This window comes from Nipponia nippon, unplaced genomic scaffold (genome assembly GCF_047370975.1).
Source record: "Nipponia nippon isolate SJK-2023a ecotype South Korea unplaced genomic scaffold, ASM4737097v1 scaffold_10, whole genome shotgun sequence".
Classification (NCBI taxonomy): Eukaryota; Metazoa; Chordata; class Aves; order Pelecaniformes; family Threskiornithidae; genus Nipponia; species Nipponia nippon.
The window spans coordinates 29,017,255-29,040,549 of NW_028262291.1; the positions used below are offsets into that span (position 1 = coordinate 29,017,255).

General features: G+C 46.5%; 1 protein-coding gene across 1 annotated transcript; it reads left to right on the forward strand.

Annotated features, from left to right (window-relative positions):
* The first annotated feature begins 7,751 nt into the window (after positions 1-7,751).
* On the forward strand, positions 7,752-10,287 carry CHAC1 (ChaC glutathione specific gamma-glutamylcyclotransferase 1). The gene is made up of 3 exons (XM_087746231.1): positions 7,752-8,069; positions 8,164-8,199; positions 8,460-10,287. The coding sequence occupies exons 1-3, from the start codon at positions 7,806-7,808 to the stop codon at positions 8,889-8,891; spliced, it is 732 nt and encodes a 243-aa protein (XP_087602357.1). The 5' UTR covers positions 7,752-7,805; the 3' UTR covers positions 8,892-10,287.
* The last annotated feature ends 13,008 nt before the right edge of the window (positions 10,288-23,295 follow it).

The following is a 23,295-nucleotide window of genomic DNA, read 5'->3' on the forward strand; positions in this document are numbered from 1 at the left end:
TAGCATTGTGCTTTAAGGAAGGTGGTGATCATTGGTGCATTCTGCTCCTTGTCTTTGGGAAGAGCACCTGTAATTAGTAAGGACAGATCTTCAGATCTGGTGGGCTAAGCACAAAAAGATTCGGCAAAGGAAACTGCAGATCTAGATTACCAAACTAAAGGGAGAAGAAAGCAGGGTTTTATTTTGAGACAGCTGAGAACTAAGGGCCCAAAACCTAAGCAGACATGATTTAGGAAATCACAAAAGGAGTGGAGTTATTGTTGAGCCAGAGTCTGTCCTATTAATACCACAAAATCAAACACATTAGCTCACATACAACACATCTACAGCTATTTTTCAAACAGTTCACAATATAGGTGCCAGAGGTACTAAAATATAAAGACAAATATTTTCAGCTGCTTCTTATAGGAATTCTCCCCAGGACTGCAAATTCCCTTCAGACAGAGATATCAGAGCACAACGTTCTGCCCAGTATGGCCATGTTTAAAGCAAAGTCTTTCAGTATTTGTCACTAACGATAATCTGCTTGGTACGAGCCGCAACTTCAGGACCGTTTGAGGGTTTTTTTTGTCACAGCAACCAGACTTCTAGCAATTCTAGAAATAAGCAAATCTCATTTGCCGATACAACAGCATAAAACATTTTGTCTTCCTCTGCATTAAGCATCATGTTAGCTAGCTCAGTTGCTTGCAGCAACACGCAAATGTTCAAAAGAGTGAAATGCAATGTGAGTGAGGCATACTTACGCATTAGAAACTGTAAAGGAGAAAGGATCCAGTGTAGGAGCAGCTTCTTATCAAGATAGCTACTTATCTCTCTTTTGCCACACTGATCCGTCAGTCCCACATGGTGAGTGGTTCGTTTAGTGCTTTGATGGGATGGTCAACACACACATCTTCCTGCCTTGGAGCAATCAAGCGTCTAAACAAAAGCACTGTTACTATCCTCCTTTTTTGCTTGATAAGGATTTGGATGAGTGGGTAGCAGGTGGATTTCCTTTCTCTCTCCGATGAAGACCATTAGTGACTGCTGCAGGTGCAAATCCTTCCCTCTGGCCACAGCAAGGAGGGGTAGGGCTGCTGGGGGACTGGCTGCCCTCCTTACAGGAGGGCATGCTGGGCTCTACCAGCTGGCTGGTAGAGGGAGGATTTGGTCCCTCTTTGTGCCGCTTTCCAGCCTTACTCTCTCTTTATAGGCCTTTCTCACATCTCTCTAGCTGTGTGGTTTATGGGCTTTGTTCCCAAGGAGAAGCCTCTTGTGCTGTTATTACACTTGGGAACCTGTGGCTTCTTCAGAAAGCGTGCTGGCTAGTTCTGGTCCTTTCTTAAAGCTTGGTGACAAACCTTGCAGCTCCCTTCTCTGTTAGCAAGTAGAACATGAGTTTCAACCTCCTTCTACTCTTCAAAATTCCAGATGATGCTGTAATGTCTCCTCGTTTTGGGTTTCTCAGTAGTCAGGGAATGAGACGGTGCTTCAGGGTTTGCATTTGTTCTGCAGCTCTTGCTTTGCTGTTAGTACGTCAGTCGGATATTTGAGAACTTTCTGTTTGTGCCTGTCTGGGGCTTTGGGGTCATCCTCTAGCTAGCGGTGTCTTGGGTTTAGCAGAAAATGAATCCACAACATCTAGGCCACACAGAAGCAAGGCTTGTTATGAAGACGCTGTGATGGTGTGGGCAAGAACAGCTGCAAGCAAGTCAGGACAAAACCTTATCATTGCAAACTGATGAAGCCTTTCCGACAACAGAAATCTGTGGAAATTCTGGAGCTTGGCTCCAACTGACTGAGGCTACGCTCCGGCTATTTCCTGTGATGCTCCTGAAATGGAAGCTTTCTGCTCCTCAAGCAAGAGCACTGGATGGAAACGTACTGTAGGTAATAGATCTAATGACGTTACAGAATCTCTGTTGCAGTGAAATCTACATACAGTAGTTATTTTTCTGTTACTGGTTCTTCGTCTGGAGGAGTGGGGGGTGCAATTTTAAAAATTTGTTGCTCTGCAGGTTAGGATATTCTTTTCAATCTCCAGTCTATGCCACTCGTGTCTAGTTAATGCTCATATGCTTTTGTGCCAATTCAGTTTGAATAACAGCTCCCTTCTCCTCTTTCCCCCAGTCACCAGGATAAAGCCCATGATGTAAACCAGTCCTATTTCCCTGTTTACATAGGGCCTGACTGAGCAAGTCCAGCATCCTCAGGGAGGGACGGAGGGCTCTTCATCTCCTCGATCAGCCTAATAGCTCTTCCCAGTTCTGTCCATGCTTTCGTCTTTCTTTTGAACTGTAAACAGTCTTTCAGTTGCGGCTTCAGCAGGGTATTGTGCAACAGCATTAAATCGTGTTGATTTGGCAGGTGTTCCCCTCATGCAGCCTGGAACCACTCTGGCGTGTCTCAAAACAACAGTACCCAGTTAACGCCCCCCAGTTTTCCTCTCTTACCCAGTGCAGTCATCTCCCCTTTAACAGTTCCCGTCTGCCTCTCACCTAACGACTTGTCATGCATTGCCCTATTAAATACTTCGCTGAAGCGCAGACAAACTACATCTGCACATTCTCTTCTCTGCAAAAGTCAATTATTGAAGACAGCTGTGAAGTCAGTCTGCAGTGCAGTGTTTTGCTAAGCCCACTGTGTATTTCAACTGTATTTGCATCCTGAGTTGTTCTTTCTGTCAAAGCACATAATAGAAAGATTTGTGTGTTATTGAGGTCAGACTAACAGGTCTTCAGTTTGCTACATCACCTTTTATTTTTCATGTCTCAAATACAGGCACTGCTTGCTATTTTCCAGTCATGTGGTACCTGCCCCACTTAGATATGTTTACATTCCTTGCTAATAAACTCTTGGTTTGTGTCTGTTCTTTCACCTCCCTTGACACGAGCACCAGGAGTTCTTAGAACTGTGCTTTTTCTTCAGATGTAGTAATTTTTTTAAAGGCCTCATAATAATCACCATCTTGCCTTTTACTGGTTTGCATCTAAGCTATTTTTAGTCTTGACAGCCATATCGCTGCCTCTTATCTCACTTCTTTCTTGATCCTCTTTTTATTTGACTAGAAAGCTTCTTACTGAGTTTTAAGCTCTTTGCAATGTGTAAATTACCCCTAACTTCTGCAGCTCTTGCTTCATTCCATAGCAAAGTGCCAGAACAGAGGCTTCTCTGTTGCATTATTCCTTTTCCGTCCTGTATGAGCTCCCTATTATCTCTTAAACCCTTTTTGAAATCAACTGGTTACTTCCCTAAACACTTTTCCTTCCCTGCTTAGGATGCAAATCGTAGATTGCTTTCTACCTTTGACTTAGAATTCTGAGGATCTTCCACAATTCTGTCATTGGACTCTTCAGTCTACCTGCTTGTATCAACCAGCTTCTTCAGGTTTTTTGCAAATCGGCTTTGCTAAAATTTTAGCTATAAACCCAATTTTCTTCTCCTTATACCAGAAGTGAAACTAAATCACCTCCTGAAGTGAAACTAAATGACAACACTAAATCAGCCCGGATAAGGTGCTGATACTTACAGGCAAGGCTGAGGTTCCCAGCCGAAGCCATGTGAGCCCATTCCCCCTCCGTCTGTGTCCCACCTTAAAGCTGCCAACGTGGACATCCATACGACTCCTCAAAGTGCCCTTCTAGGTGTCAGCGTAGTGTCCGGGCAGCAGAGTAAGGCCATGGGGGGCGAAGAGCAGGGAGTTACGCTGCACTGAGGGATGAGCCAATCTAGTTCACGGCTCACAGCCTGGCACTCGGATGAGCTCCTAGGCCTGGGACGCTACGGGCTCAAACAAAATGGGTTTCCAGCAGGTCTGTTCTCAGCTTTCATGTTCAGTATCCAATTTGCTCATCCCTCAAGCTGTACTAGTAGGAAGTGTTTGAGTTTCTTTCCTACCCTAAAGGAAGAAAAGACAAAATTCCCTAAGCTCCTGCTACAGCCTTCCACACCGTCTCCTCAGTCTCTGCTCACCATGTCTGCCTTTAACCAAGATAAAATCCAGTCTCAAACTGGAGTTCTGATTCTTTAGACAGACATTTAGGCAGACATTTGTTTTTCAGGCTGGTGTACTTACAGTACTGTATCCACTAGAGTTTAGGGTTGTTCTCTTTAAAGTACCGGTGTTCACATCTAGAGGAGATTTGCAAATGCCATAAGAATTGAATTCCACAAACAGAAGTAAGACCCTTGGTGATGCACATGGATATGGCATTGTGAATATCAGGGTAACGTTACTGATTTACATTGCTTTAAAATGCCTGTGGCGTTGTTTTAACCTCACCTCCAATTGCAGTAACTGTAGTCTTTACTGAAGCCCTAAGGAAAAGGGGCTGGTTTATTTTTTAGATTCTGCTTGCTATAGAGAGTCCAAAGCAGTGCCAAGCTGTTGGAGGAAGATGTGGTGGTACCTGGAAACGAACTGGTAATGCTCCTGTCCCCAGTCGGTATTTGCTGAATAGAACAACTTTTGGTTGAAACAAAAGATAAAGCTAATGACAGTTTCAATCCACTGCTACGTGTCATGCCAGCCCTGTTGTTGGTTCCTCTGGCTCTGGGGTGATTCACCACTATCCTGAAAAACAGGCAGGTCTGGCACTGTTAGTCACCCGGCACTAACATGGGAACGCTCACTCTGGGGAAGCAGAGCATATACTGCCAGAGAGAAACTAGCTCCTCCTTTTCCCAAAACCTGGAAAAACTAGTTTCAGGATGTAACAGATAAAGCTACGATTGTCTTTTTCTCCTTCCTAAAGGTTTCCAGGCCAAAATAAAAATTCTTACTGCTGTTAAGCATTTTTTTAATTAGAATTACCAGAGTATGACCACTTTCTTCCATTCCTTTTCCCCTTACTCGCTTTTAAACTGTTGAAGTCCTATGTTTTTTTTCCCTCTCCTTTTGTTGTACTCCTGAATCTACATCATGTTCCTTAACAGCTAACTCCATTGCCACTCCACATCCTCCTTCGCACCTGTTTGAGCATTCCTGTGGTTTAGTTTGGCAAGCTGTTCTCCTTGCCTTATGAACACAAGCTCCAACAACACTAACAGACACTAAATCCTCTCCTTAGTATCCACCTGCTTTACCTGCATAGCTGCATCTATACCATCTGCAAGATACTTCTGCTCGGCCCTTCACCCCTGGTGATCCTCATGCCTTCTGGTTTATTTAACCAAAGTACAATGAAGGTACAGTCAGTAACAAGAAATGGATTAATGAAAGCTTGAAACCAAAAAAAATTCTTAACCTCTTGCTGTATATGCCACAACTTCAATAACAGTCTTTCCCCAGGCTGTGCTCCTAATGAGGAGCAATATCCCAATGTTTTTACACAAGAAAACCAGGGACTTGACTTCAAAAGGAATTTCTAACCTCACACTTAATTGATCAGGGTGTAACAGCACTGAAGGGAGCAGAAATCCACAGCGTTTAACTGGTGCGGGATCTGAAGCTGATCCCCTACGGCTTTAGGCGCTAGCTCTCCGTTGCAAATCTGGCCTAGCTATGTAGCAGAGCCTGTTAGCAAAGACAGACATACAGTTGAGACAGCTCTGCAATGCAAAGGAGCAGTTTTCCTCCCCTGTCAGCAAGCATGCAGTCACTTCACAGTAGCGTATTTTTTATTTCTCAATCCAATTTTCCTTAGCTTGTACTAGCAGATAAGATACCTAGTGCTTCATTTGCGAGACATGCGTAATCCAGTGCATTTCTCAGATGGATAAAATTCACATCCTGGAGAAAGCTGAAGAAAGAGACTAGATTTTTTTTTTTTACTGTTATCACTAAGACCAGAACCTAGCAAGAGCTTCTTCAGCTTATCTTTTAGACACTGATTTGTCTGTCACTGTCCCCTTGCTTGATGAGGATGATGCAGCTACAGCCAAATGTTTTAATGCTTTTATTAACTACATATTGGGGTTTTGCTCAAATTTCCTTGATTTTAGCAGGAAAAAAATAAAGAACTAGATATGAAAAATATACACTTGCTGCAATGGGACACAGAGGACTGGTTTAATTCCCATATGAAACTGGTTTAATTTGATTGAAAGGCCACATTATTTTAGCATTGACAAACTGCACGCCTAAGGCAGGAGTCTTGTATCTTAGGAGCCAGGATCTACAAGACTGAAAATGTAAGACTAGACATTTATTTCTTGTTTTGCCAAGCAGAGCTTTGATACAGACAGCTGCTAAGAAGAACACTTTCTAGAGCACTTCCGTGTCTGTGACTAAGACCTCCGAGTACAGCAGCTGTACAAACAGGGGATGGATTCACATTCTATGGAGAGGGACAGGCGGGGAAGGAATAAGAGGCTGCAAGCCTGTAACAGCATGGGTGTGCGGTGTGGAGGGCTGGGAGGACGCAGCGCCGACTCCATACCTTTGAGCCTGAGTAAGACAGAGAAGGTGACTGGGAAAAGTGCAAGTGGAGAGGAAAATTAAGGAGCTTTGGGCTCTGTTAAGGCTGACCTTGTGAAGGGTCATCCAAGGTGACGAGTCGGAGAGTCGGTCACGCAGGGCAGGAGAGAAGCGCATGGCGTGTAAGGCATGGCACGGCAGGACCGATGCGAGAGCCATGCAGGCTGTTGATGTCACCCGGGATGAGTGTGCCAAGGTACAGGGAGCACCCACCACAGTCTGTGTGCAACGCCCTGTTAAGTGGACTGGAAAGGTGGGTGCCGGTTGGATGGGACCCAACAGGAAACTAAAGAAAAGACTGTAAATAGACTGTTTGGAGTGATTAGATGCAGAGGGCAAGAACAATAATGAGAAATACTTCTATAAAAATATCTCAATGGTTTTGCTTCGCATTCTTTCCCCCCCTTCTCTCTCCTGCTACGAAAATGAACAACTTTGTAATGTGAGCCCACCTCTATAGCCAGGCTCTTTAGCCGTCACAACCTGCTTAAAGCTGATTTACAGCCGGGTCTCCATCTCATACGCAGACAGCTCTTGGACCCATCCACATCACAAATGTTACGTATTACAAGCCCACACTCCAGCCTGGATTGAGTACAAGGGAAAATGCACTCAGCTGCCCGGATTCAGCACCATTTCCTTGCATTTGTGTGGATTTCATTGCTCTCTTTCACCCATGTGCCTTACGCCTCAGCTCTGTTGACAGTGGGAGCTGCCACTTCACCCAGTTTAATATTAACTGCTTGGCTTTCCAACGCCGCAGCTCACGTCCTCGGATGAAGCCTAGCCCGTGAGCGCGGCGCCGGCGCCCGAGGAGGGCTTGCCCGCTCCTTCCACCCCAGATTCTCCCTTTTGGGCACGGCGCAGCCTGCTCCATCCGCCCCAGGACGGCGGCACCGGCCAGGGAGCCTCGCCGGGGATGCGCAGCCGCCCATCCCTGTGCGCGGGGGGCTGACGGCGGGTGATCCCCTGGGATCACCAGGCGGGAATCTCGCAGACGCCGCCGCGTTCCCCCGGCAGCTTTCACCGAGCGCTGACAGAAGAGGCCGACCCTTCAGCTCCCACCAGGCCCCGTCTCCCGCCGCGGGTGCCTCCCGCCCTGCCCCAGCCGCTTCGCCCTGCCAGCGGGCCGGTGTCTCCTCGCGGCGGCATCCACGCGCGGGCCGGGGCTAACGGCCGCCCCCCGCCCCGCCCCGCCCCGCCTGACGCAACCCGCGCCCCGCTTTGCCCCACGCGCGGGGCGGCGAAACATCCCGCCCTCCTTGCATCACCCGGCGCGAGCCGCGCCGCCCCGCCCCGGTGAGGGGCGGGGCGGGCGGCCCGCCCGGCCCTTTAAAGCCCCGCGGCGGCGCGTGCCGCCCCACGAGCGCCTGCTGCCGCGCCCCGCCGCCCCAGCGCCGCCGCCATGAAGCGCGACCCGCAGCGCCCCGAGGAGTCCCCGGGCCATCCGGAGCCGCCGCCGCCTTCCCCTCCCCTCCCCTCCTCCTCGCCCGCCGGGGAGGCGGAGGGCGCGGTGGTGAAGCCGGCGCCGCCGGTGTGGATCTTCGGGTACGGCTCGCTGGTGTGGAGGCCGGGCTTCGAGTTCACGTCGCGCAAGGTGGGCTTCATCCGCGGCTACAGCCGCCGCTTCTGGCAGGGCGACACCTTCCACCGCGGCAGCGAGAGGACGGTAAGGGCGGGGGCGGCCGTGGGGAGGGGGTCGTTGGGCGGCCGTTGGCGCGGGCTCGGCTTCTAACGGCTCTGCCCTTGCCTCTCCCTCACAGCCCGGGCGGGTGGTGACGCTGCTGGAGGACTGCGGGGTGAGTACCGGGGCGCGGGGCCTGGGGCGGGCGGCGAAGCTGTCCCGGGTGGCGGTGCCCCCATCAGCAGCGGGAAACTGATGTCGGCAGCCGAGCGCTCTTCTGCCCTCCCGGGAGTGCGAGCGGTGTGGGTTATCCTCCTCTGCCCCGTTATCGGTTGTGCGGAGACCCCAAAGCAAGGCAGGCTTGCTTTGAAACGTTTGTGGACTTGTCCGCTGCAGTTAGAGCATCCCATAACCACCTTGCTGTTTCACTTCTAGGCATGCACGTGGGGTGTAGCCTACGAAGTCCGTGGGGAACAAATTGCTGCATCACTCCAGTATCTGAACATGCGTGAAGCTGTCCTGGGAGGCTACGACACCAAGTTGGTGAAGTTCCACCCTCAGGAGAAAGATGTGGAGGAACCCATCCAGGCTCTTGTTTACATTGCAACACCCCAGAACCCTTCTTACCTTGGCCCAGCATCTGAAGAAGACATTGCAGCTCAAATCATTGTCTCAAGTGGTTGTGCTGGTCACAACATTGAGTACTTGCTGAGACTGGCAGACTTTATGCGCTACTTTTGTCCTCAAGCAGAGGATAAACATCTCTTCTCCATTGAAGAGGCTCTTATTTCCATCCTGCCGTGCCTATGCTGCACAGAGGAGTCTCTAGAGGAAACTGCAAGTGTCCCTCAGAAGTCTAAGGGCTGAAATGCAAAATTTTTTTTGCAGGGTCCCAGTAGAAGGGACATAAGGGAGAAAGCAGTGGGGACAATCTTAACTCTGATAAAATATACTGGACTGAGTGAATAAAGGGAGAATTAGCAAGTAGTAGGGGAGGGAGGAAGTGGAGTAAAACATGCTTGCTGTAGGACTTCCAATTAGCACCTGTTACACTCCTTACCTGTAGCACCACGATAGCCATCACTGCTTTCCAGGTGGGGAACAGGGATCTTTGCTGGAACTTCACTCTGCAAGACTTGCTTCCAAGGGTCAAACCCGAAGCACTTTCCTTAGAGAAAAGGCTTGTCTATTCTGTGCACTTTTTTCTTCTTTGAAGACTAGTTGAGCAGGACTTGACTAGGTTTATGCAGTATATATGTAATTCTACCTCAGGCTGGCAAAAAGCTGTTTGTGTGGTGGTGGAGACTTGGGCAGATTCTGCCAAATAAGACACACACCCCCCCCCCCCCCATGTCCCACCTCCAGTACAATGACTACAAAAAAGTACAGAATCCTAGAACCTGACACTAAATTTCAGGACTTCTGTGCAATATTAAGTGAACTGGCCTCTGTAGGCTCTTTGGATCCTACTTCTTTATGTTGTGAAGGATCACAGTAATGCACTTATTTTCTAAAATGTCGTATTTTATTTATTGCGTGTTGTATTTCCCTTTGGGAGGGGAAACTGCTCACGTGCCACAGTGGTATGTAGCCCACATTCAACCTTGCATTTGTGCCTTCTAGTTTTAAATCAGTTTTCTGAGGAGCTAAGCCTGCTTTAATGACAGCAGCTTTTCTCCAAGCTTCACTGACCTTGTGCTGCTACAGACTTAACCGACTCCGTAAGAAATGGTCCCGCCTGCGTGGGAAGTTTGTGCTGTCTGCAGGAACGCTGTCTGGATGCAGCAGCACTTTAACTGGCCCTGTACTGGATAAACCTCTGGTGCTTCAGGACAACGTGGGTTTCTGTAGAAGCGTTTGAGGGTTCTAGTTCCATACCTGGGTGTCTGTCTGGTGCAGTTCTGTTTGACTGCAAACGACCATAACTGAGCATATTTGCAAGCCTTTGAGCTACTGAAAAGCCTGCCTTGATTGTGTTAAGCAGAGGCACTGCTGCAAGCTCAAACTTTTCAGCTTCACATATTAACAGCATGGAAACCCATAGTATTTTGTAAGAAAACTGCTGCTACTGCAACTGCAGCAACGTAGCTCTCGAGAGCTGACCCCTGGGACATTTGACTCCTCCCAAATGTCACGTGGTTTTTTTATAATAAAAAAAAAAGGGATAGGGACTGTTTGTATTACTGTGGCTTGTATGTATATGAAGTGGTAGGGTGCTGTGCCCAGTAATAAAACAAACTGACAAAGTTGTTAGTCTTCTGTACTTTGGTGTTGGTCTTTTTCATTACTGACTTAAAGTTCAAACTGATCCTTCTTTTTTAAAAATTTTTTTTTTTGGTTGTTTAAAAAAAAAAAACCAAACCCAAAACCTTACCTGGTAATGCTGCTGTAGTTCTTTCCCCCCCCCCCCCCCCCCCCGCCCCAAAAAAAACCCCACCAAACCACCTCACTGCTGAGCAGCTTGCCTCTGCTGGATCTCCTGGAAGACACCCATTGACCCTTTCCCTTTGAGGAAAGGGGATTCAGCAACTTTCCCTTCCCAGCTTCCAGCTCTTGTTGACTCCAGAGTGCTGGTGCTGACAACAGACACGAGCCAGCCCTCCTGACTGTACAGGGCAGGCACAGAAATTGAATTCTCCCTTGGCAGGCTGAAGGATTCTTGTTCTGAGTGCAACTTGGCATTGCTGTTTCCAAGAAGTAAGAGTGGAAGGACAAGAAACCGCCACCCGCAGCCAAGTCTGCCGGCTGCAGTAAGGGAGACAGTTCTTTCTCCGCTGCCTTGGGCACAGTGCGCTGTGCACAGGGGAAACGCGCGGCTGCCTGTCTGATTCCTCCAGTTACCAGCTGCCTCAGCACTAGCAGATCACTGTACCTATCAGTGCTACCTGCCTCAAGACTTGAGTGATGGAGTGAAAACTAGTTGAAGCAACAGAATTTACCACTAATTAAAGGCAAGTGCATGTTTCAGGGATAACAGATGAGAAAACTATGCTTTCCCTGTTTCGTGGAGGTTCTCACTTCAACTGAGCAGCTGCATCTCCCCATGGGGGCTCTATCACCCAGCTGGAAAATCGAAGCGTTAAAGAATCAACTTACGGGCAGGGGTTATTCCTGATATTGTCCCTTACTAGTACAATACTGGGGTCAGATACCAAAATATCTCCAGATAAAACAAAAACATCACACCTCTCACATTTTCAAAGGCACAAAGATGCCACTGACAGGCGTTAATGGCGGGTGTGCACTAAGCAACCTGCACGGCCATTCGCATGGAGAGCCCCTTGCCTTGCTCAGCCTGGGTTGGCCCCACGGTCTTTCACGTTGCTGGTAAAAGACAAGCAGTGAGTGCTTGTGAACAACCCATCAGCACTAGGAATGTGCCTTCAGCTGCTGTTTCTTCTTCCTTGAAAAACTAAAAGTATTTTAAGCACAGATAAACCACTGAACTGCCGTTTTCTTCCCAATGCGTTCTTTGCAGTGGACTTCCAAAAAAAGGACCCCATTTTCTTTCCAGGAGTGGTGAATATGGCAGCTTGCTGCTGTCACCCTGTTGCTGCATCTTCAAGTCACTGAGACAGACAATGAGGTGTCACGTAACTTGTTTCTCCCGAGGCTTTTATTGTGTCCTGTGAGTCTGGGAACTGGTCACGTTTTGGTCAGTTGAAGAATTTAAAAGGTTAACATCCCAGATTTGAACTCTGGCCATGTGAGTACGGCGAGACGGCACCCTGCAACATTTGCTATAGGCCCAGCTGATGTTTGTGCTGCTCCCGAAAGACGGGGGACCACGGTGGCTTGCCTCTGACGAACCAGATGCGAGGAAGATCGCCGCTGCTTGGAGGCAGTCATACAACCATGGCGCTTGGGAGTGCCAGGCCAGCGGTGACACACAAGGACCGTGTCCTACCCCATACGTGTTTCACTGCAGGTTTCCTCTCCCCGTGCCATGACTTGCCAGCCCAGGTGAAGCAGCAGGCTGTGGGCGCAGCTCCAGCTTCTGGCAGCTGCACCGCTGGCCTGATGGCTGGCCTGGGAGAGAGCACTCGTCTTGTCAGAGGGTGAGACAACTGCTCTCATTTGCAGAGTGCTGCCAGACGTTTCTGGAGATGCTTCCCTATCTAGTGGCTTTCTCTCGCACGTGCAGTTTTCTCCTCCCTGGCTTCCCTATGACAAGCTTGTGCCTATGAGGTCACTTCACATTAGAAACATGCTTACAAGTGCTATCAACCTCGTACTTTCCAAGTCTAAAACCAGCACAGTTCACATGATTTCAGTCCCTTCTTCACCCTTTTCCATTTTCCTGCCCAGCAGTTCCCACACAGCCCTGCAACACGGGCCTGAGTCACCATTTCCTTGAGTACATTAGGACAGGACCTACCCAGCTGGTTTGCAGGGGCACAGCCTGCTAAATAAAGTACATGACAGCAGTTAATCCAGCCCTGGCCTTCATATGTGTCAAACGCTCCTGAGGGCACGTGGTCCTTAATAGGGCAGGAGAAAGGATAAAGTAAGCTGGAAATGTTAAAAGGATTCAGAGAAGACAAAACCAGAAGAATAAGTCTCTGTTAGGTGCTACAGTATCATCTCAGTTTCAAGGTGGAGTGTTGAGAACTGAGGAGACTTCACACAAGTAAATCTCTACCAAGATGATTCCAGCTTTAGTAAAAATGTAGTTTAAATATAGCATCACCAAAGTGTGAACTTACCTGTGCTTGGTGTACGTTTCTAGATGAGACGCCAGGTCAGAAAATTAGTGAGACCAAACCTGTGTTTGTGGTTGATGGCAATACAGGCACGCAGCTCAGTGAGGGCAGGAGCTGCTAGGAGAGGACGGTGGCCTAGGAGAGGGGTAGGGAACAGACCAGCATTCCTCAGCTGGGTGCAAAAGTAGCCAACAGCTTGGTTGAGTCTACCTGAGGAGAACGTATGCTTGAGCATCCAGAAAGCGGGGCCAGCACAGACTTTGAAGGCTATCGAGGAGCCAGAGTGGGATCTCAGTCCCAGGAGGAGCTGAAGGGGAGAGGCGCAGCTCTGCACGCGTACCCGCAGTCTCGGAAGGGGTCCCTGGGGCTCTGCCATGTGTGGCGGGGAGAGGCTTGCAGGCAGCGCGCAAGTCACAGGGGATGGCACATGCTGGAGTTAGCAGCTGTTACAGGAGCGGCAGCTGGTTGTACGTAGCACGTGTGTTATTCCATATGTGTCTGCTTGCTGCTCAAGAGACAGGCTGAAATGTGGATTTAATTACCTACAGATGTTTCACAGGCAGAGGAAAAGCAAAAGATAAAAAAACCAAAGAATGCTTATCTCGGCTCCTGGACAGCCTCTGCAGCGGTACACGGGCTGACTGGCAGGTGCAAGCGAGAGAGCAGACCGTGCTCTTCTGTTACGGAGTCTGCAAAGGCTGTGCTCTGAGAAGCGCTCCCCTCTGCAGCAGAGGCTGGACAGCACTTCGTGCACACTCTGTACAGAGTGGATGTGTCCAGAAACAACGTCTGGCTTGGTAACAGCCCGTTCTTCTGCTCCTGCTACCAGGAAAGTTTGGATGGTGAAGCAGGGGAAAGAAGGAGGGTCTACTGGGTGTACAGCTGCACCAGGACAAGTGAGACTGACTTTGCATAAGATATCCAGCACAAAACACGCAGATGTGGTCACCTGTGCGCTTCAATGCTTCTCCGTATAACACATTGCAGATAGTTCAGTGCCAGAATGGTAGCACTGCCAACATGTGCCAAAACCTGGGAGTCAATCTAGGCCTGGAAGTCCTTCGTGAAACTTTAAATCGGCTTATACCACATTCAGCTCATTAACCTCATCCCAAAGGCAGAGGGGAAAATGAATGAGCAGCATTTGGATGGGAGATTTTCCCCGACTCAGACTTCTTGCTTTCGCACTGCCAGTTTTCACAACATGGCACATACTTCAGTAGCACCAAACCCAAAGAGTTTTTCAGAACTCAAGGACAGACGTGACATAAAAAAGTGCAGTCCCAGCGCAGGAGCGGGCAGCGATGTGCCGCCGGCACGCAGCCTAGCTCAGCACGGCATGGTTCCCCACGCACGGGAGGAACAGGAAGGGATAAAAAAATAGATTTACAGTGAGGCTATGGAAAAACTACACTTGCAGAAAAAATAGCAGCCACTCAGCGGACTTTGGGATTTCCTACTAAATAGTTGCCTTGGCTTAAGTGAAAACCTCCCTAATTTATATGCTGTATTAAAGTTATGAGAGAAGTCCTGTACGGCTTTGAAAGAGCCCTGGGCCCGGGAGGGAAGGGAGGGCGGAAGGAAGCGGGCATTCTGGGCAGCACTGGGGAAACTCTACAGGCTTTGTTTACAAACCCTGTACACTTTTTGTTTGACTTTTGGATGTGTTTTATTCTTTCCCAACTCCCTTTTCATCTCATCATAGTGCCAGCCACACTGATGAGTGTTTATGCTTGCGAATTCCTGAAGCACAGCCAGTACCTTGAACTCCAGAGAATGAGACTGAAATAACGTAAAAGGTCAGGGAAGTTCAAAGACAGAGAGGTGCCGTTTTCCTAGCTGGGGACACCACACTGTTCCCAGACCACGCTGGGCTGCTCTGGGGACACCAGAACAAAGACTTCTCTCTTATGTCCTCCTGTTTACGCTGCTTTTTGTCTCCCTCACCTCACTGTTTTAATGGGACTCATTTCCATCAAGCTTCAATGAAAACCACCAGGGATCAGTTTGGCCTGAGCCTGACAACTGAAGAGACACCTGATAGCTACTGGCGCTTAAAACTCCTGTCACCAAAGGAAAGGGGAAGTTTTTATCCCAACTGCTCGAGCCCTGCTGGCTTGCATAGTAGGAGTGAGCCCCAGAGCGCTGCTTCATCTGCAAGCATATATCAGCTATAGCAGCACCTGGAAATCTGTAAGCACTTCACCCAGGGGAAGACACGTCAGGGGATGACTTTTGGAGAGGAGAGGTTTCATTCAGCCTTGCTGGTTAGCGAGCCTGTCCTTCAGAAACATGACAAACACGCGCCTGGGCTGACCGGGCACGTGCCGGGTGCACGCAGGTCAACTGTGCCGTGCAAGTAGATAGCGTGCAGAGCGACCACAGACGGCCTCCAGCACATCAGGCACATCGCCCCACGCTCTGCACGAAGCCGTTGCTCATACTTCCAGCTGCAGATTTCTGCAGACCAGGTTCATCAGCACATGCACACATACAACGTGACGTGCTCATTTGCACAGCGCTGCACCTGCCCCATGCACCCTCATTCACAGGTGGAGGGAGGCTAGGGAACGGTCCAGGCTAACGTGAGCACTGGGTTTCACTAGCTTATGGCCTCAGCGATCTGCCTTGCCTTGAACTGGAGCTATGGACCGAGCGACAGCAACAGCACAGACAATATTGAAGTCATTTCACAGACTCGCATCCAGCCCGCTTACAGCAATTATAACCTCATCTACAAACAAACTGCCTCAGGGGCAACCACAGCCAGCTTGCTGATATTAAACTGTCTACGCAAAGCCTATGTGACATTTGAAAACATTTAGAAAACACACTAAAAAAACAGCCTTTTATCCCCTCCTTGTCTAGACGGCACACCAGCCTTTCCAAACTGCAAATCGGCACCGATGAAGTGCGTGATGCCGAGGGAGGGAGGGAGCAGGCCCTGCCCTGGCCCCCCGGGACAGCGAGGAAAGGCAAGGGCTGCCCGCAGATGTGTTTACGTTACCTCTGCTCACCCCGCAGGCACCGCGCACCGGGGCAGCGCTGGTGGGTGCGCTTTCACGTGTCGCCACAGCCGCCAGCGCTGCAAGCGACCTCCCAGGACCGCAGCTGACACGTTGCTGAGCAGCCGGCGGTGCGCAGGGGTGGGAGATACTGTTACAGACAACTGAGGTCAGCAGCTTTGTCCTCGGGATGCTTCTACGGACATCATGGGCTGAAATCTCTCACTTATTTTGTTTTCCAGTGAGGTACCCATTTCTTTAAGTAAAATTGAGCCAAAAGTATATTTCAAACAGTGAGCGGGTTTGTAGATTACATATAAATCCATTTTAGATTATACATACATTCGTTCTTTTGGTGTGCTTTATAAGGGTGTGTTTTTCTCCAAGACGTTCCTCTCCACGAACACACAATCCCATTTTTAGAGAGGGAAAAGAGCAGGAATGCCCAGCTCCCCGCGGCCATGACAGACGCTGCTTTTCATCTTCCCTTTGATAGCGACTGCTAGAGACTCGATTACCTCTGGACCCGTTAGGCAGGTGCAAGATGAAACCGTGCCTCTTGTTGCTGCACAGTGCAGTCAATTCTGGCAGAATTTGTGTCTCTAAACTACATATATATTGAATCTATTCCTCGAAATAGATCCTATAATTTGAGGGAAGATAAGTTCAGGACTGAGGATAAAAAGTAACTGTGGGACTAGCCTCATTCAGAGTAACTATCCACTATTTTTTCCCGGAGGATTCTTGCCTCATTGCACTTGATGGGAGGATGCTAAAAATGAGCAGCAGTTCAATTCCTTTTTCTCCTCTATGGTCCTGTATTTGTTTATGCACACCTTGCTCCAAATACAGGGGGACCGTTCCCTATTTTGACTTTTCTCTGGCAAATCACTGTAGCACCTTTGCAAACTTTAATTCCTCTTCACAAGACCTTTGTGAAGAGGTATTATTTCCATTATACAGAGGGGAACTGAGACGTCAAGAACATGGTTTGAAAAGCATACGGCAACTCTGAATGCACAATGTGAAACATTGAGGGATGATGTTTTTCGGTGTACTTGGAACTGTACGCTAGGTATTCAGGAGGTACTACGTTGGAAAAAAGATAATGTGTGCTCATGTAATCAGCGCTAGATTATGATGGAAACATGCGAGAGTAATCTGAAATTTTCATGGATACCCTCATGTTTGCCATTGCCCAATGAGGATGGTGTGCTCGCAAGTTTAGTAATTTGCTCTCAGAGTATTCTTAAGCCTTCATGTACCTAAGCTTGCACGATATTTATTTGCCAAGTAAAAATTAAGCTCAACAGAGAAACATTTTTATATAGCTTGAGGTGGTTTTGTTTCACGTGCATCACTCAAATTTGTTGCAGTCCCTCAAGCTTTTTCAGCTCACGGCTGAGGCTCACAGCTGCTGGCAGTTACAAACTTCCCACGTGTTTATTCCTGTAACATCTCAGACATGAGATCTGTTTTAAATTAAAAATTTAAACAACATTACTTTTCTCATTTGCTATCAATTATATCACTGCAAGGAAGGGCTGGGCTTCTCTAATCTGTCTGTGAATATTCTACCAAACCAGCTCTCACTCTTTAAGATTTAGTTATTTGATTCCAGACAGACACAATGATACATAGCTAAGGACAGCAAACCGCAGTGTAACCAAATTACATTAATTACACAATACATACCTCTGATTGCATATGCTAATAGCAAGTTATCAAAGCTGGGGAAGCAAGTCTCCTCCTGCAAAAAATCACTCGGGGTTATAGCAGCCCACAAAAAGAAATCATCATGATTTCCAGTCCCAAATTAACACCGTGTTTAAAAACCTACTAGCCCTTTACAGATTCAGCATCACAATGTCAGTAAGATTTCAGCTAGTTGATAGGAATTGAGCTGAGTGGCAAATTACTAAAGAACTAGACAGCAATTATTTTTTTCTTGTTAACCAGATTAAATATATATAACATTAAAATTATGACTACAGGTTACAGTAAAATTATGAACACAAGTTATATATAGTAACTTCTTCCAAACTCTGAACATGATAGAGAATGATGAAATGCAATCTTCTGAATGATGACTACAATCACCTGGACAAACAGACATCACGAAGCTGAATTACTCTTTCAGGAGCACTTGAAATCCAGAGATTGAAATTGTACCATTACGCATCTTTAGATCTATTTCAAGCGTTACCATTTCAAAGAAATACTGTATGGCTGCAAATAAGATTAAATCTAAGAAAAATCTGGATTAAACATCAAGAAAAGAGAGGTCTGAAGGAATGCAGAAGTTGTCCACAAAAGCGTTCATGTGAACTCTATGGAAGGAGCAGGGGCAACAAGAAACAAGATGCAGAAGAGCCCCCACATCAGCACCTGCCAGATGCATGGAGTGACCAAAAAAAAAAAAAAAGAAAAAGAGAGTTTTTTGGATGTTTATTGTCAAGATTCTCTAAAAGTTCATGTAGTCTGAACATCTTTTCTGTTTCCTCTGCTTGCAAGGAAAACCCTGGAGCTTCGTCACAGGCAATGAAGAGGCATTCAAGGGTGTGTCCAGTGGCGTGCCATTGCATTTACTGGGCAGCATCACGCTCCACTGATCAACACGTAGCTTATAGCAGTCAGGTGCCAAAAGCTAAATATAGTTTAAAAAAAAAAAAAAAGAAAGCAACATTCAGCCAACTACATGTGAAATTTGCTGAGTATTCCGTTCTTAAAAACCCCACAGCGTTCTATAGGCTGAGTGAAATACAGGCAATCACTGTGCACTGCCATTTAAGACTGACCGTGGCGAGGACAAGGGCTACCCAAGGTGACCGCTTTGAAGACGTCCGATCGTTACGGAGCAACACATCCACGCTTCTGTGAGAAAGTTTGATGGTTTTTAGTGCTACTTTGATACAAGTTTAGGCTCGTCTATGGAGAAAAGTTACTTGAGTTAAAGAATGATGTGAATTAGAGAAGAGTTTTTCCCAGTTAACCCTTAACGCAAATGATCTTTTTCCACAAAGAGCCTACCTAGGAGGGGAGTTATTCGGGAATATCGTTGTAGAGTAAGCATCATAAAACTGCTTGTCCACACAGTAGCTGTAAAATTCTGAAATGCACTCACTATCCTGAATACAAACTCTAACATGATATTAGGGGAAAATTGTAACACCAGAATTAAAAGAAACCTGAAAGACAGACACCTTAAAGACAGACGACATCTTCTCACGGTACGGAGAGAGGGCTCCTGCCTGTGACTCCTAGAGGAAGGCCCAGAATGGAAGTTAGGATGTAAGGATATATCAGGGGAACTGTAAGAGGTGAGGTGATGAGAGGTGAGATAAACAGGAATGGCTTCTCCTAGTAGGATAGCATTTGTTAAATACATCTTGAGAAGAAAGCCACTAGTTTCTTATTATTAATAAGAAAATTTGAATAAATTTAACAAATAGTCTGATCCTACACATCGGTTTTGTGTGACAGCCCAAACCAGTAGTAAATTTCCAAATAGGTTCTTCTAATCTCTGAGCAACAATAACAGTTTTTCTTGATTTTGAAAAAGTTGGTGAAGCACTCAGGGTATCAGTGCCCACAAAATACATGTAATGCTTAGCTTTATCTTAATTCACAGTTCTCATAACGCTCAGATGCAAGGCTATGAGGATCGTGCGTTTAAAAATTAACACCTTTAAACAGAAACATTTCTCCTGCCAACCAAAAGCCCTGAAGACAACACATGGGTCTTGACAAGAATTGGGCAAGGCTAAGGGGCAGGGAGGCAAAACCAGGTGCTTGCAAACAAATGTCACAGAGACAACAAGGGATACTGTAATCCCTGGGTGCTTGGAAGCTTACATCATACTTGCCTCCTGTTAAGTATGGCGGACTTAACACAACCAGCAATACCGTTGGAGAAGGAAGAGACAGTCCACAGGGAAACTCAAGAAGGCACAGAAGTGGCCTTTCAATGTTTTCCTCCCCTACCTCATTCTATCAGTGATGCTCATCAACTAAGGAAGGAAAGAAGTCATCGTTTCATACCTGAGCACTGAAACACTTCCTCATGCCTGGGATGCAAATGAATTCCCTCCTATGTCCCTAGAAGAAAATTATGTAAATACAGTTCGGTACAAAATGCCTGGAAGACCCATTAGCTTTGGAGTAACTTCACTTTCCTGAGGGATGAGGTAGGAGCTAAGCAGAGGGTGAAGCTGGAGGAAACCCGACTCATCTTATCATGCATTTCTCCATTTCATAAGGCATTTGTTGCAGGATTTTCGGAGGAGCAGATGCTAATCTGAGTGCTACAGGAAAGACTTGTTTACAATACAGACCTGCTGGCTGAATCTGAGAGCTGGGCCATCTATCATCCTAGTAACGATGCTCCTGAGAGAAAGGATGAATCGTCCCTTCCCCTCTCTCATTCACCGCTACGCACCTGGTGCAGGCTGCAAATCAAAAAAAAATCCTTCACAATTCAGTGAGTGCTTACACCTAGGAGCACAAGATGCGATTGCCTTTATTTTAGTATATATGTCTCAGTTATACTTCACATGCAAGCAGCATCTCTTTGGGGAGTGAGCTACAAATTGTTTTTTCTGGCCACTCGAGCAGACATTTCCAAAGGGCAGCATGGAGCGCATCACCGTCCCTTCCTGAGCAGGAAGGGGAGCACCAGACATGCCTGTAAGGCCCCTTCACAGTCAGAATGTGCGTTTCAGACTGAATCGTGCACAAAAAGGAAAGACGGAGGCTGAAGTGAGAAGCTGAGGAGCCCCTAAGTGTATCCGGGAGCAGAAACAGGCCGGCTCACTCCACGGAGAGCAGGAGATCAGGACTGGCAGTGCAGTGGTCATAGGGCAGCATTTCCCAAATTACACTGATCCACATCCGGCCCACAAGTGATTTTATCAGTTGTGCTCTTCCTCCTCCCAACTGAAACTCAGCTGTTCCTGAGCTATGATCAAAGTAGTGCAGATCCCTATTCCTTCTGCTCGGAGCTTTTCCCACTGAGCTTTGTGTGCCTCCCCCACTGGGAAATGCTGCTAAAGGAAATATTTTGGGAATATGGAAATAAAGCAAGATATAGCCCCGAGGCAGACAGAAGGCTTTCCACAAACAGAGCACGCGACAGCAAGGAACAGATACACTGTGGTGGGGAAAGCATGCAACAGAAAGGGGAGAAGGCATGGAAATAACACTACATTTGGACAGTGCAGTATTAATATCCCGAAGTTAAGAATTAAAGCAGTTCTAGGTGAAAACCCTCCTGCATTAACCTGTTTAACTCTTTGCAGAATAGGAAGAGGAGATCTAGTGACTGATGAGGACAACAGACTTGACCCATGATAGAAAGAGAAAATGGCTTGTAGGCTAATCTAAATCAAGGGTAGATTAATGAAGTGGACTTCAGTTGATCACAGAATAATTAAAAAACAGAAGTTAGAAGAATTCTGAAGACTACCACACAGTCAAGGAACCAAACCATTTTTAAGAAGCAGTAAGAGGTTGTTTGGAAGGGGCTGCACAGTGAATGTACAGCTAAATAGGAGAATTTCTGAGGACAGTGTGATGCAAGGCCCTGGCTATCTGATATATATGATTTTGAAGAGAAGCTGAAAGGATACTGGAGTGCTCTATTTTTATAACGTCATAATCCTACATGTTGGCTTTCACAACCTGTCTGTGGTGAGCAAGGAGCTCTTCTCTCGCTCCTCTGATACATAATTTGGCTTCTGGTTTTTCGTTTGTATTTTTTCCCCAGCTTTTTTGCCTGGTTTTGCCATCCTCTAGGGTGCTGACAATCAACCGCATCCAGAGAGAAGATGTAAGTCAAACTGCACTGGTGCTCATAATGTTGCATTTATCAGTGGCCTGACTGGTATGTTCTGGCCACACGCTTAAGGGTTAAATTCAGCATTAGAGGTCAGAAGGAAGTCCCTTTCTCCTGTCTCCAAGTACCCTGCAATATTTTTTCAGAGAAGGTAATGGTTTCAATCACTCTTGCTTTCTTCCAAAGGAATATTGCAGTTGCAGTTTTTGGTCTTTAACTATAAGACTGAATTTTGTCACTGCTTGGGAAGACTTTGTTGACCATGTGTGGCAGTGGGAAGAATGGGTGTTCTGGGGACCCTTCTGAACTAGACATCCCTTGCAGGCTGAACTACAAAAATGTGTGTGAGGGTGGGACACGACAGCACCTTTTAGTCCTGACTTCCCAGAGGACCCAAGAAAACGATCACCTTTAAATGTCTTCAACGGTAGTATTGATCAGTGAACTGCACTGAACAGTTTCGTAGTAATTGGTGAGTAAAATGCTATAATCAAATAGCATGAGGAATACACAGCATTCCCAACATCCCCCAAAACATACTGACATCTGTTTCACCATTCCAGCTTAAAACACAAACTCAGTTCATTCAATATTTTGTTTCTGCCACTAACAAATACCTTGATCCCTCAAAGGAAAGTGACTTTCTCTGCCATTAATCCATAAGACAAGTGTACAACACAGCAAGTGAAAAGATGCTCAGACTGAAACTTCAAAGAACAAAGCTTCAGTGTGCATGTCCATTTTACTCACTTCAATAGAAGTGTTCCCCATAGTGTTGATCACAAAACTACCTCCACCTTCTTAAAAAAATTCCCACACTCTGTCTTTCTACCACTACTTCCTTCCCCAAATCAAGTAACTAGAATAGAATTGTCGTCACATGAATTCTTCCTAATTCCTTGATTGATATCACAGAATCTCAGCTCTCCTATGATTCATAATACAAAGAATCCATCTGTTTAAATTTAACTTTTTACAGAAATTGAACTGGATACATTCTAGCAGTTCATTTACTTTACTGCTACATTAGATGTTCCTAAATTTGTTAGCCTGAGGCATGTTTCACAAGCAGATAGGCTACCACTACTTTTGCCACAACTTGTGATGTCATTTGGTATTTTGAAGATTAAATTACTTTAAATATATTTTTTATATTATCAGTTTTTAAAACATAAATAATTTAATCTTCCAAAAGTATAGCATGCAACAGTACATATTACATTCGTGCAATCTTTTCAAGTTACAAATTATTTTTTTTTCTCTCCACTTTGGATTACAATTGATGCAACTGTCTAGCAGTTTGAAAATCAAGACTGCACACAAAAAAGTCCTTTCAACTCCCACTGGAAAAAAAAACGGGAAAAAAAAAAAAAAAAGGAAAACCTGTAAAGAATGATGGCCCAAAACGATCAACTGTATTGAATTCAACCATCATAGTTCAGGTACTATGTAATTACACATATTATACTTGCTTCTCTTTTCTTGTGATCTTCTGCATACCTACTCCAAAATAGATTACAAGATAATCAGTGAATACAGACATGTGATAAGTGTACAATTGTAATTGAAAAAGGTTACAAACGTGACACTCGGAAGAGTGCAGATGCTGTAGAGCATTATATTGAGCAGCATGTGTCTCTAGATGCATTTCCAGGTGCACACCCTCCATGTTCTCTTCCCTAATCCTCTCACTCGTACAGCTATATGCATAAAAAACACAAAGACACTGA

Coding starts and splice junctions, on each gene's coding strand:
- CHAC1 (XM_087746231.1), top strand. CDS start 7,806: ATGAAGCGCGACCCGCAGCGCCCCGAGGAGTCCCCGGGCCATCCGGAG. Junction 8,070..8,163: donor ACCGCGGCAGCGAGAGGACG/GTAAGGGCGGGG, acceptor TCTCCCTCACAG/CCCGGGCGGGTGGTGACGCT. Junction 8,200..8,459: donor CGCTGCTGGAGGACTGCGGG/GTGAGTACCGGG, acceptor TTTCACTTCTAG/GCATGCACGTGGGGTGTAGC.